The sequence below is a fragment of the Diadema setosum genome, chromosome 2 (genome assembly GCF_964275005.1).
Source record: "Diadema setosum chromosome 2, eeDiaSeto1, whole genome shotgun sequence".
In the NCBI taxonomy this organism is placed as follows: Eukaryota; Metazoa; Echinodermata; class Echinoidea; order Diadematoida; family Diadematidae; genus Diadema; species Diadema setosum.
This window is the reverse complement of record NC_092686.1, coordinates 20,395,584-20,411,142: the sequence shown is the minus strand read 5'-3', so window position 1 is coordinate 20,411,142 and position 15,559 is coordinate 20,395,584. Positions and strand designations below refer to the sequence as shown.

Genomic DNA, 15,559 nt, shown 5'->3' with positions numbered 1-15,559 from the left:
AAATTCGCGAAAATACCCTTGCGAAATATTCGGCGTATACAGTAGTGCATTCTTCTGGCACTGTGCTCCAAGCAGGTGGGTCCATCAAAGCAGCAGGACTGGCATGTCCGACTAGACCAAGAAAAGTGTTTTGCAATTTGTTGCCTTGAGATACAGGTTGGCTCTGCATACTAGGCATACTGTCGGGTGAAAGGCAGCTCCTCACACAGAAGTGATAATACACACCACAAATACAATTGTGTATGTCTGATTATGCTTCAACTATGATGGGACCACACTAAAAGCTCCAATAGGGTACATGCATGAAACAAGATTATTCAAAGAGTTAATCATTTTTTACTCTTTTCACAAATATTCAATTCGTAGTTGTATTTTTCAACAAAAAAAAAATGGTTCAGTCAAATTTGCTGTCACATGCAAACTGTCTCTTGTCCCATAAAACATTGTTTGGACAATCTGGCATCAAAATCCTTGTCACACTGAAGAGAAACATTAACAATAACCAACTTGATAGCATTTGCATATACTGATCGCTGACTCCAAAATCAAGCAAGGGTTAACTACTGCAGATTTAATCTGTGAGTGATATAATAAATATTACCAGTCTCAATCTTTTGTGAACATGTGTTTATGACTATAAAATATGGGTTAAATAGAAACACAGCTGAATTCCAAAATATGCCCAATATATCAAATACAGTGCAAAGAATATTAAGTATTGTGAACTTGTTTAAATGTCAAGAATGAAGTCATAAGACAGAGGATTGTAACAGAATTTGAGTAGAAAAATGGGCCCTCCACCAAGAAAATTAGAACCCCCCAAAATGAATATATGTATATATATGCATCATTTAATAAATGAATACAAAAATATATGATGGCATGATGAAAGATGGAAAGTGCAAACAAAATAAAAAGCATGACAGTACTACATTTGCAGTCTTCCTGCTGTGGACCTAAATTTCAAACTCTTTGCTCATACATGTATCTTTAATGCAAACTAAAATTTTAAGCTAAAAGCAGCAAAGAGTGCTTGTTAAGATAACTATCTCACCTCTGGTCTGGGTCTGTGGGTGTCAACTGCTGGAACATTCAGAGTTACTGTCTCCACTCTGCAACCTGTCATAAGACAGTTAACATTTTTGTAAAAATACATATTTTTTCATTTCTGACAGTAAGAACTGATGTTACCCCTTTACTTTCCAAACTACAACGGAGACTTAAAATCACATACTGTATAATGTTACTTTAAACGTAGAGACTGGATAAAGTGCTTCATGTTATGGATAACTAAACTTGCCTCTGTCAATGTAATGTATACATTTCCCCATGTAAAGGACTTCACACATTTATCTGTGTGTGTGTGCTACATGGGTCAATGTAGTTTAAAGGCATAATTTACCATTTGCAGATGAAACAAAAACCCCGCATTAGTGCTTTAGAATAGTTTTAAAATGTGAGTCAGGGATAGAAACAACCTCTGAAAAAATTTGAATCCGTATAATTGATGTTAAGTGTTGCTAAATACACAAAATGTGAACAATAGTTAAGAATGTTTCCAGAGTAAACCGTCTACAGTTATGGTTTATTGAGAAAAACTGATATCTCCTTATACTTTAAGCTTTATTGCGGAAATTTTATGTGGTAGGATGTTTTGTAACACAACAGACCTACACATATGCATCAAATGTGATATCTTGAACATTTTTGAAATCACTGCTCCCAAAGGTAAACAGGACCTTTAACAGGGAAATACTTTGTATACAATAGCCAGACTGAGTACTGATAAACCATTGATTCAGCAGTAACACCAGTCATATCAACTTTGTTAATATGACAAATAATTGTAGATGTATATGCCAGAAAAAAAAAAATACTGAATACACCTAAGCTGTTTCCCAGCAGCTTTATCCATGAAAATTATTTATTGACTTTGAATTGCTGGAAGAGCATATATTCAAAACCATATTTTTGGCTTTGTAACAGGACTGACTGGCCACGTCACCTGGCACACCAGATATGTACACATAAAGAGAAAAAATAAGCACATTGGAGCTGTGTGGGGGTAAATGTGAAGATACAACAATGAGTTTTGGTGGTGTGATTTTTTTTCCTAAACTCTGCCACTCATGCCAAATATCTGGCAAAAATGATATTTGATTAAATTCTTGTGTATATCAGGCAAAAGGGACAGCATTCTCCTTCAACTTGTCGGATAGTTAGAATATTGTATTAACTCTGGAATGACTGAAATTTTGTATTATCAATACATGGGAAGAAGTCAGGACTTCTTTTTTTTTTGGGGGGGGGGGGAGAGAATTTTCCACAAAGGTAGATTACAAATACCAATTTCTTTCAAAGTATCAAAGCATATTTTCAGTTTTACATTACTGGACTTATTTACAACGTACAAATGAGATCATAGGGAACATATTGAACTCTGCATTTTTTTGTTTTTTGTTTTTTTTTGTTTTTTTTACTTACCGTATGCTACAGGTGTCAGTTTGATGACTGTGTGGAGTGGACATTTCAGGTACGGAAGCTCCTCTGAATACAAATAAATTTGAAAACATGTAACAGCCTAATATTGTAAACATGTCTGGAAGTCACCAGGCAAGCCAAACCCAAGCAGCTAAAGCACAGTTAAAAAGAATAGTTTGACTGTAGTGTACTTGACTGGGGTATGGCTGTTTCTCATGCAAACACTACAATATGCTACAAGTACATGATCCTTCATTTCTATTTTGATGAAGATAATTGATCTTGATGATTGACAGCAGATCAAGCTTTTAACCATATCAGCACAAAGACAATATTTGCATTTTTGTTTAAAATCCAATACTCTAAACAATATTACTTGCCTTAGATAGTGAAAGTACATGTGTGACCAGAAAAATGGTAGTTGAACTTATATTTTCTGATCTTTGACCTTTGACCTTTCAGGCAGCCAATCTCTTTTTTTACTTCTAATTTTCTCAATCAATATTTTTCTGCTGCTCATGTGGCATCATATCGTTAGCTGACTACTGCTATACTGCATTCACATTGGTCATTAGATTTAAGCTGCGACTGATGCAAGGCGGTGTTCCGCACTGATCTAGCATCAGTCCAGGCTTAAATTGTCTTCACATTACACTCACTGTCTCGCACAAGTCACGCACCAACAGCTTGATATAGGGTGGGACATCCAATTACCGCACGCTTTTTTTTTTGTGGCTTTGAATTCCGTACTCAGAGGATGAAATTTCGGCTAAAAATAACATTACTTATTCACAGACTCCTGGAAATTACGAATTCAGCCAACTTATGTCAATTGTTCGCTCCAGTTTTTAGAAAATATGCTTCAAACATACCCCTCTAAAAAAAGTTGTCTTTTTTCGCAGTGCAAAATCGCATTGTATTAACGGACACAATTTCCGCAATGAAATAACAGACATCTTTCGCACCTAGTTCTTGCACCAGAATCACAATTCATCCCACAAATCACCGTACACATTCTCACCGAGCGGATGACAAAGAAAAAAATCGGCAAATGAGGTTCAAATTTCGTTTTTTATGGTAAAATGTCTAGCTGTCTTGAACATTTCGAACAGTTGCACGCACTAAAACCCTATGAGAAATCGACAACTGGTTAGACTCTACTTCTAGTTTATGTGCTTTGTCTATGGGAGTTGCACGCACGGGTGACGAGTTGCGGGCCCCTTAGCCACAACTATTCCGCATCGTTCGCGTTTGAGGACGATAGCTACAAATTTCCGATATCGATCAGTGAACTTTTGGTTCTACTGGCATCTTCAGCATTTTTCCTGTATGTGAGTGGAATTTCATAGAATTTCAGTCGTGAAATGTGATTCAAACATGCATAAATATCAACTATGATGAGGTGCGGGTCACTCACCTATAAATTTGAGGTAAAATGTGAATTTCTTCGTGTTTTTACATTTTTATGTTGCATTTTTTGCGATTTCGGTCCACACAAAGTTCTGTGAGGCTAATCTACGAAGTCTCGCGCGTTAAGAATGTCATTAGTACGCAAAAATGTGCGTGTCCGGTAATACCATAGTGTCCGGTGACACCATGCTTGCCTATACATATTCAGAATGAAGCTGATTAACACCACAAGAAAGCACAAGTGAGGGCAGCATTAAAGCTGATAGTTCTTCTGTTTATTTACATTGTATGTGTGTGCACAGGCGTTAATGTTACCTAATTTTACCTAATCGACTTTTATGAAAATGTATTTCAACTTTAAATCTAACAGAATACAAGAGACCCGGGATCTCGCGCTCACCTGATCAGTATCACAAGTTCACCTTCCATGCACTCTTGCAGACTCTTATCTGAGAACATTGGAAACTTTGGGCAGGGGCAGCTTTGAAAGCTGGGGGCATGGTGTCTATATGCATATTCCATAACACTGGTAAGAAAATCTGCCAAGTACATTGTACTTTATAGAAAGTTGGACTAGGCAGTGTGGAAGAAAAGAAAAAGACTAAAAGCTCTGTCCCTTCTGATTCCACAGATGAATATTATCGAATATTCCCTAATATTGGGAGGGGGAGGGGGATTGGGGCCCCTAGGGGCCCCCAAGGAGAGCATAGTGTCCAGCTGAACAACTTGAGATATTAACATCTTGGCAAGGGGGGGGGGAACACCCCTGAGTCTGCCATGAACAAACTTGAAACAGCAGTCATCAATATACCGACTCATTGTATTAACTTGTAGCTCAATCACTTCTGGTTCTGGGAGGAGGGGGGGGGGGGGGCATAGTGCCCATTTGAACATAATGAGATCCTATCCCCCTAGGGATGCTACCTGCCAAGTTTGGTGAAAATCAGTCAGGGGGTTCTCAAGAAGAAGATGAAAATGTACAATTTAGCCCCTTTTAGGACACCTCCCTCACCCCCTACCCAGGGTCCCAAGGGGGGCACCCCTGATTCCGCCATGAACAAATTGGAAACTACAGTCATCAATGTACTAACTCATAGTATTATGAGTTAGTATCTCTCTATATATTATGAGTTAGTATCTCTATCACTTCTGGTTCTAGAGGAGAAGATTTTTAAAGATTCCTTAATTTGGGAGGGGGCCCTGGGGACCCCAAGGTGGGGCATGGTGCCCATTTGAACATATTGAGATCCTATCCCCCTAGGAATGCTACCTGCCAAGTTTGGTGAAAATCGGTCAGGGGGTTCTCAAGAAGAAGTTAAAAATGTACAATTTAGGCCCCATTAGGATCCCTCCCTACCCCCTCCCCTGGGTCACAAGGGGGGGGGGGGCATCCCTGATTTTGCCATGAACAAACTTTAAACTACTAACAGTCATCAATGTACTAACTCATCTAGTATTAACCTAGCTCTATCACCTCTGGTTGTAGAGAAGAAGATTTTTAAAGATTCTTTAATTTTGGGGGGTTTGGGCCCCCTGGGGATCCCCCGGGTGGGGCATGGTGCCCATTTGAAGAAAATTGAGATCCTATCCCCCTAGGGATGCTACCTGCCAAGTTTGGTGAAAATCGGTCATGGGGCTCTCAAGAAGAAGATGAAAATGTAAAAAAGTTTACGCACGACACATAACACACGATGGACGACAGACGACAGACGACGCACAATGCACGATGGATGCCAGACGAAGAGCAATCGCAATAGTTCACTTGGTTTGAGCTAATAAAATGATGAAAAGTATGGATGATATCAATAAACATATAAAAGAAAATACTGTAATATATATATTTTTTTAATTAAAAACTCTGCTTTTTGTTTTTAAATTCGCAAGTTTCGCGATTCAACCTCTTCAAACATTTTTTGTGCACCTTTGGTGTGGATGTGTTCAGATTGGCAGCCATTTTATGTCAGCACCGCACTGACTCCGCAGTCAAGCCTAGTCGGCAGGAGTATTAATTTTATACAGTGCTGATACGGTGCGGTGCAGTGTGCAAGTCTTCACACTGACATCGGTGCCGCACCAGTCGCGTACAAGTCAAGCACTCACTGTGGAGTCGCATGGCCAATGTGAATGTGATAAGAGTCACCTGGGGTATGACATGAGGGCTCAGCCTCTCTGGTATATCTATGTTTGCATTTTGTTTGTAAATTGTTGGGACTGATCTAGTGATTTCTACAAGCTGCTAAGCACAGGCAGTGCAAGGTGCTGAAAACATGAACAACTCATGTAAGCTTTGATACAATGAAACTTTATACCGGTACTGGGTATCACTTGGTAATACAATACTAGGCCTATATACAAACTGTACATGCTGTGCAATTTGTTATGTCTGTAGCTTGCTGTCACTGCGACTTCTGAGGTCAGCAGAGTTCATGCACAGTTTTGCACGGTACTGCACTGGGTAAGAGAGACAGATGCTACAGAACGAAATCACTGGAGGCTGAACTTTATTGGTTACTGTGTTGTAACCCCAAGTGGGGTCCTTTTTCTTTATGCAAGATTTAAAGGTTAAAATGCACCTTTTTCACAGGATTTTAGATTTGTATTCAAGATTCAAGATTCACCTTTATTTTCACTTCCATCAAATAAACAAAGAAATTATATACATTGCATAATTATGTATATAGTGATATAGAGCATAATTGGTACAGTATATTGGGGTTTGACTTATCAATGGTGGAGGCATGACAGGATGCTAACACTTTGAGTATTACTCCATCAGATGTCTCATAAAGTACAGAAAATAACTAGAGCAGGTCAACTGCAGCACATAGTTATCTGGGTTGTAACTGCTTTGTCACTTCATCACAATATCTGCCATAAGTACTTACTCCATACATCCATTTTTGATGTTTTCTGATCTTGTTCAATTACAAAAAAAAAATTGACCTTTTATCTCTTTCTGTATTTGATAAACTTTCCTAACCTATTTCTATAACACCAAACAAAACTGCTTATCCCAGACGTCATAGCAAAGCTATTAATGTTTCACTGGAATGTATCTTTAAAGGGGAAAAAAGCTACCAGTACTCTTCCTAGCGTGGAGGACCCCTTTAACCCGTTGAGGACGAGTCCCGAGTATACTCGGGCAGGTGTCTATGGGAAATGTGTGTTGTTGCAAAATCAGTCCGTCCTCAACGGGTTAAAAGTGATCTGGATGTACAACAAATGTAGATTTCCACCAAGATGCTAGTGCAAGTGGAGAGAGAATCCAAATCTGGATCACATCTGTATCATATACTTAATTACATGTTGATTATGATTTTTTCACTCTGCAAATTGAAAATTTACAATACAGTCTAGATAAAGATCAGACATGGCTAGAAGCCAAAGGGTTCAACTGCACATTCACTTTGAATATTTTGCTCACTGTACACCAGTTCACGTCTTAGTTGACATCATGATGCATAACATCATAATTCTTAATAATCCATGCAGGAAGCATGAACAGCAATGTCACAGAATAACAGAATATACTCTTAGTGCTTATGAAAACAGTTTTACTGTAAAATATGACTATTTGGCCAAGACTAGTGAGGTCTAAGTGCAGGTACCTTACACCTCTCTTATATATCTGCAAAATGTTTGTCAACTGATTTTATATTGTTACCAAATTCTTAGTGCAAGTTTTAGGCTTGCAGGGCCTGGTCTACAGAATGATGCAATGACAAATCAGCAGAATGACATACATTGATGACATTATGCACATTCTAACTCAAATCAACGGCACTGGGCCATATTATTGGATTAGGAATTTTTAGCAGCTTTTTAAATGCTCTTACGAATACTTCATAAACAGCACATAAAGGGGAACTGACCAGTAAGAATGTAATTCATTGTGAAAAATTGAGGAAAGAACATGGGATTCCATCGGGATTCAAACCCAAGACCTGTGGATTGCTACTGGTGCTCTACCAACTGAGCTATAGAAAACTCTAGAACAGTGTTCTCTCTTTAAGAGGGGCAAAATCACTTCCATTGTAAAAACTGTGGAGGTAGTTAATTCCACAAAGGTTTGAACTGAATACATGGCCAACAACCTGATCTCTTTTATCAAAAAGTATGGTCAAATATCCCTTAGGACAGGTGAGGACCATAATCAGTGATATAAGAGAGGGAAAAAAAAAAACTTGCTTTGGTCAGTAGGAGTCTAATGGTACACCTATACAGGTATATCTTTGAGTGAATTACAGAATACACAATCATGTCTTGAGTTGTTGTTTGAGCAAAGTGAACAGATTTTATTACCATACCATGAAAGTCCTCATAGCATGAGGATTGCATACACTTCTTGTGAGTTCTTACCAGAGTTCTTATCAAGGAAGTAGGCCAAAAGGCACCTCATGACGCCTTGGTGACAGATGACGAGAACATTTTTCTGCCTCTCCAATTCCTGTATCATGGGGACACATAAGTTATCATACTTATCAGTGGACAGACCACAATTATTTTGTACATAAACACATATCTATACCATAAAAGCATATGATCCTCTAATTGCATGATTTGTGAATGGAGCCTTGACTTGCACTTATCAGTTTGATTAAATTCATACTACAGAGTAAAATTTTCAAACAGTAATGCTGCAATATGTGCCTTCCCAAGCCAAGCTCTACCGAAGTTGTGTATTTTTAGTATACAACATAACAAAACATTAATTTTTGAAAGATTTGCTCAATGAAGTGCCAAACAATATGAAGTACATACACATCTAATTATAGGAAAAAGATTACATGCAAGTTTATATCTACACATTTTATCTAAAGGCATAATTTACCATTTGCAGATGAAACAAAAACCCCGCATTAGTGCTGTAAAATAGTTCTAAAATGTGAGTTAGGGATAGAAACAACCACTGTCAAAATTTGAATCCGTATAATCGATGTTAAGTGTTGTTAAATACACAAAATGTGAACAATAGTTATAATAAAAATGTTTCCAGACTAAACCGTATACAGTTATGGTTTATTGAGAAAAACCCTGATATCTCCTTATATTTCAGGTTTTATTGCAAATATTTCATATGGTAGGATGTTTTATGATACAACAGACCTACACATATGCATCAAATGTGATATCTTGAACATTTTTTAAATCACTGCTCCCAAAGGTAAACTGGATCTTTATGAGCCAGAACCCAACAGTGAACGTTTGATACTGACTTCGACATTTTGCAGCTGTAATCTTACTGAAGAGGTCATTTTAAAATATACTAAGTAAGCTCATCCAAGTGTCCTGCCATACAACTAGAGTATGTTCCAAGTACAGTTGATATCAAAAAGATACATTCAATACAATAGTGTGATGCCAGTAGTATTTCAAGCTGTCCATCAATGATGTGCAAGTACACTAATATGACCTATGGCTAAAAGAGAGATTCATGTTGTCTTGCAATTTAGACTGTCATCAATCCTACCCCTTTCAAATCTTCTATACACTATCAAAAGCACAAGAAGCCACAGAAATGTTTTGCCAAAAACAAAACTTTTTTTATATTACCTACAATTACTACATCGAAATGTCTACATGCATGTTTGTATTCATCTACAGTAAATATCACATGCTTTTTCAAAAAATAAATAAAATGACAAAAAAATAAAGCTTGACAACTCACCATAATGACAGGTTCCAATCTTGCAACCAAGTCTTGGTACGACTGCAATAACATATAAATGACACATTCAATGACGATCTGAATGATCTATGCTATTCACAACTTGAGCACCAGTCCCTTCAAAATGAGAAAGAACAGTCGTTTTCACTGAAAAGCTTACAGTGCATACTGAACTGAAATTGAAATTTGTCAACTACATTGCTTACATTCTTAAATTGTATTATACAAAGTAAACCTGACTTTCCTTAAGAAAAAACGTTTAAAGCATGCAGTATGTGGTTTAACTATGCAACGCTTCTCAGTTTGCCACTATTCAATAAATCAAAAAATTGCAATTGATTGACAAATTGCCCTCCATTGGCATGTGTTCTTCAGTAATAGCCATGACAAAAATAAATAAATGCATTAATTAATTAATTAATTAATCAATTCATCAATAAAAAAATAAATAAATCACTGGCATACATACTCAGGTGGGATTCAAATCCAGAACCTCATGATTACCACACAGGAGATTTATCTACAAGAATAGAGCTTCCATCCGATGGCCAGTAATAGTTCTGATCCCGTAAGGTAGTGAGTACTCTGGTACCCACAGGTACATGTAAACAACTCAATGCAAGAACAATTCATATGAATAAATGGAAAAATGTGCTCCTATGGGAAACCTTACAAATGTTCTGCTATCACACCCTTTTACTCATCCAGCTATGAACTGGTATTTGCCCAACCCATAATTAATGTAATCTATTGAGACATGGCATATGGCAAATTGCACAAATGGAGTTCTTTTCATAGGAATGTGTTCAATTTTAAATTTTGTTCCAGATCACTGGTGCTCTTGTTAATGTAAAGAAGAGTACTGTGTTCTCACACAAGAATACAAGAGCAATATGCATGGCAAGTATTATATAGACTTGAAGAGATAACAAATGAAAGAGAACCTACAAATGGCCACACTTGAGTAGTTTTATTAAACAAGACTATGGTTATGGCATAAACATTTTGCAGCAGAACTCTTGATACCCTATAGATCCAGGACACAAGCAGATGATAGGAGCTCAGAGGTGAAGAGTGAAAAATGCATGCAACAACTGAAGGACCCTCTCCTTAGCAGAAGAAACAAGGTTTTTCCTATCTCTTAAAACATAATCTGGATACAAGCGAACACTAATTTTGTATCTTGGTGCCTTACACATGTTCTCTAACTTTCCTGAATACATTGTCATCACGCAGCTAGAAAGACAAGTACCAGGTACCAACCTCTCCCATTGGGTATCTGTAGTGGTACTTGTCTTGATCCCTCAAAGCAAATTCCTCTGGATGTCTGGACTGTATTTCTTCATATGTCAAACCATCACACACACCCTGTAAAGATGGAAAAACAAATAACCATACATTTAGAAAAAATTAAGTCATGTAAATCTGTCCTCAAATTCCCTTTTACATATCCACAAACAGATATCAATATTTAACATTTGAATTAATGAACCTCTACTTTAGGATTCTCCATGCTACAAATCTATTTTTCTACTACAGTACTGAATGGAAATCATTGCATGTGTACCATACGTATTTGCCAGCATATAGGCCACACCTGTGTATAAACTGCATCCCAACTTCAGCACCTGATTAACAAGATACAGGCATGAAAACTGATGTTAAAAAACCGCACTGAAAATATTTTGAGAAGCAAAGCGAGGGAGGCTTGCTGCCCATGGTGTGGACTTTTTTTTTTTAATTTGAGGGTTCAAAATCATGCAATCTGGAGCATTCTGTAACGAGATTTTTAGCTTCATAATACGTGTATTCATTCAATGATACATGTATGTACCTCAAGTAGTATGACACATCTTTGGACACACATCTTAAAGAAAGCAATTAGAGAAAAATGCATGCACATGTAGCCATTTGGATTTTGGAGAAATAAATGTGATATGTCATTGTGCATTGAACAATAATTTCTAGAATTCCACCTTATCTAAGGGGGATTTTGAGAAATAAGATCAATAATGAATTTTCTCAATACCCATTCCATTTTATCTCCATTTCAATTTTAAGAACTGATGAAATGCACGATGAAAACTGAACAGGAAAAAAAATAAATATACCATAAACACAATGTGTTGAATTTACTAGCTCAAACAACCAGAATTAACCTTATTAAGTCCTCTGTTTGCTTTGCTTTGTAACTTGCTTGATATGGGATAATCTGTCATGGATTTAAAACTTCATTCCATAGACATCCTATTTCTCCTGTACCCTATACTGTAATCCCAATGTCCTAATACCAGAGTGATTATCACTATTGCTGTACAGTGCGATGTGTGAAACAGATGCTTGCATCACTTGTGCGCCATGTGCTTCCAGCTTGTTGCAATGAATGCATGTGACGTGTGAATATGCACCTGACAAGGTGATCTACAGGTGCTACTTGTGAGTATAAAAACTAGTAACTGTTGATCACAAAAGCGATTGAAATAGTATTCAGACTAAATGCAGAGATGAAATTTAGTTGAAATTTTAGTACATATTCTTTTTGTACATTTTACATTTGACATGCAATTTAACTGCTCTTATGATTTGATACATTAAGCATTTGAAATACTAACTTTTAAGATACATAACTAAACTGCCTTTTTTCTTCTTGCTTTGACTATGTGAGCTTAAAAAAAACAAAAATCAAAATGTAGCATTTTTAATAGTGTATATCTTCTAGATAATTCTTTGCTCTTACACATGGTCTGCAGAAAGAGTTCATGAACTAGTGGTACTTCTTTTCAATGTTCTGTTTGACACTTGAGGAATGTGTGTGGTACATTCTTTTGTTTCCAGAGTTTCTTCCCTCCCTCCCCCTTCCAAGTCTGGTATGGTATAGGGCATGTTAAGCTTTTGTGGAGTTGTGCATCGATATGATGCATGCATGCATATATTAATTTGTGTGCAAGTTAAAGGGATGGTACAGTATTGGTGGAGATGAGAATTGGGCTTTTAACTTTTTGCGAGATACCATTTTAAGAGGAATTCAAAGTTTATTTGATGAAAATCGGGTTTGGAATGACTGAAACATCCAAAAACAAAGTAAAACAAAGCGATCGTAATAAAGTGTGGGTCCCACACTTTATTAGAATCGCTCTTTTTTGGATATCTCATCCATTTCAAAACCAATTTTCATCACATAAATGTTGAATTCCTCATAGAATTACATGCTCTTTCATGTTTCATGAGAGGTTTCTCATTATCTCACCAAAAAATGTTAGAAACCTGAAATTAGGTCTCAACCAAAACTATGCGATCCCTTTAGGCAGTCTCCCAGCCACCTCCTTACATTTTCTTTGTGTTGTTCATAGACAATTATAGCAAACATCGCAGTTAGCTCTTAATAAGAAATGGGTCATTAACCAAAGCTGGTAATATTCCCGAAAGAATGCCAGTTCCATCAGGTCATGCATAACTATCTATCAGACGTATATTTTCATTGTAGAAAGGTAGAATATAATGCACAGTCCCATGTGTAAATGCATTTGATAAACCTATGGCACACTGGTTTGAAATGGTCATGCTTTAGCTACATACAGGCCACACGAGACACCCTAGGCACCCTCAAATACAGTATCACACTTACAGCATCAAGTTCATCAAGGCTCTTCCACTGCTCTAGAGGGACATCAATGCAAGACCCTGTCTGAACAGTCCTCTTGAGGCGACTGGTCCAGACCTTGAGGTCCTGTAGATTCTGAGCCTGCATATACTCGCCAAGGGCTTTGGCATACCGCTGGCCTCTCTCAGAAAGGTCTGAGTCGCCGCCAATGCGTCCATTTTGATTGTGCAAGCTCTCTCCATGCTTATTGATAGTGGGAAGAAAGGATTCAGTTTGCAAATGAAGGCAGGAGTACAACTTACAAATAAATCATCGACAGCGTGGATATTACACTAATTGGGGAGTATTCCATTCTCACATGTATCTTGGAGCTATGATTTATTCTTGAAGTATGAGACAGCTCAAGACCATGATTTGTTACACGAGTGCTTCATACTCAAGGAATTTACTCATGAGAAAGAATCATCTTTATTCCTCCACATCGATGAAGCGACAGCAACACCAACTTTTACTACTTTACATGCCTGTACATCCAGGTGTATTTAACACAAATGTCCCATCAGTTCTTACACAAGGATAGACTATAACTTTTTTTAATTGGTGGCCCATTTAGGTCACCAAAATCATCACATTTCATTTAATTAGGTGGCCCAAAAATGAAATCTGGTGACCACAAAATGAAAGAAAAACATAAAAAAAGACAAATATTACACACTTCTGAACTACAACTATCACTGAATGTGACTAATACCCCCACCCAAACCGAGGGGAGTAGCTCAATCCACAATAATGTTGCATGCTTTTCAATTAAAAAAAAAGAAAAAAAAAAAAGACTGCTACCATGGCAATGCACTGTTCAACATTGACAACAGAAATATTTTACTCATTAAAAAAAAAAAAAAATGATTTTGGTCACATGCCAAATCTCAAGTCAAATGTTCAAAAACTGAGAGCAAGCTATCCTAATGCACAATAATTCTGTATGATTTTCATTACAAAAATGCTACTACAATGGCAACACATTTTTGACATTGACAAAAGAAATTTACACGTCTACTGTACATGGTATCAGCAGTCATATCGTGCCATATTTCAAGTCAAATGCTGAAAACTGACGGAGTCAGCTCAATCCCATTTTTTTAATGCTTTTTAGTCTAAAAATGTGGTTACCATGGCAACACTGATGAAAGAAGTATTCCACACATCTTAAACTGCAGTGGTCATATGTGCAAAAATCTAATGTGAAATGTCCAAAAAGTGGGGGAATCGGCACAATCCACAAGATTTTTGTGATTTTTATCTAAAACATATTGTTACCTAATGTTTGATGATGATAAAAGACGAAGTTTTCACAATTTCATATCACACTGGTCACATGTGCAAAATTTCAATTCAAATGTTCAAAACTAGAAATGTCGCTATGGTGACTGGTATGCCTCCGCCATAATGCATGGTTCTCTAAATAGGTCTATAGCACAATGTCTTGACAATGTATGATAACAGTTTCACATAACTGGCAAAATATTAAAATGACAGGTTTGTCACAAATGCATTGAGTGTTCACTTTCCTTGAACTAGGTTTATTTGGATGAATGGCTATACTGTCTTAGAGTGCAGGTATTTGGGGATTTGAGGATTTGTACCCAACTTTTGACCTTTTAAGTTTAAAGAAGAAGTGAAATTTAGCACTTTCACTTGACCTTTCACTTGACCTTTGACCTTTTGGCAAGAAACTTCCAAGAGAATCTGTATTGGGTAATACATTTGTACATGCATACACTAAGTTCCAAAAAAAAATCCTGCAGGCATTGCATAGATAAGAGAGAAATAATGACATTTTGATGAGTTGACCTTGACCTTTGACCCCCCTGACCTTTGACCATGACCCCTAAATCCATACATGATCACTGCCAGTCAGTACATGCATATATTCTAAGTTCCACGAAGATACCTTGAAATATTTGTGAGATATGGAGAAAAAAGTAGAATTTTAACATTTTCACTTGACCTTTGACCCTTGACCTTTGACCTCATGACCCAAAGCTCTCTCTGGGGAATCTTTATTTGGTAGTTCATGTATACACCAAGTTTCAAGGAAATACCTCCAGGCATTGCATAGATATAGGGGAAATAGTAAATTTTTGAGCATTTGACCTTGACCTTTTGACCTTGACCTTGAGCATGTGTGTCCAAAAGATTATAGGCAAAACTTCACCCACTCATACATATACATGCCAAGTTTCATTAGGATACCTCTAACAGTTTTTTAGATATGCTGTCCACAAAATTGATTACGGACAGAAGGACAGACGGAAGGACGGACAGAAGGACGGACAGACGGACAACCCGAAAACATAATGCCTCCGGCGACACTTCGTGGTGGAGGCATAGAAACAGAG

At 37.2% G+C, this 15,559-nt stretch overlaps 1 protein-coding gene across 1 annotated transcript in view; it reads right to left on the bottom strand.

Annotated features, from left to right (window-relative positions):
- LOC140240637 (6-phosphofructo-2-kinase/fructose-2,6-bisphosphatase-like) overlaps nucleotides 1-15,559 on the bottom strand; it is a 141,955-nt gene that overhangs the window by 18,693 nt on the left and 107,703 nt on the right. The window contains exons 10-15 of the mRNA XM_072320393.1: nucleotides 13,185-13,403; nucleotides 10,823-10,927; nucleotides 9,560-9,601; nucleotides 8,251-8,338; nucleotides 2,485-2,547; nucleotides 1,055-1,119 (exon numbers count right to left, since the gene is read on the bottom strand). Of these exons, the coding sequence (XP_072176494.1) occupies nucleotides 1,055-1,119; nucleotides 2,485-2,547; nucleotides 8,251-8,338; nucleotides 9,560-9,601; nucleotides 10,823-10,927; nucleotides 13,185-13,403 (582 nt within the window). The remainder of the gene's footprint in view (nucleotides 1-1,054; nucleotides 1,120-2,484; nucleotides 2,548-8,250; nucleotides 8,339-9,559; nucleotides 9,602-10,822; nucleotides 10,928-13,184; nucleotides 13,404-15,559) is intronic.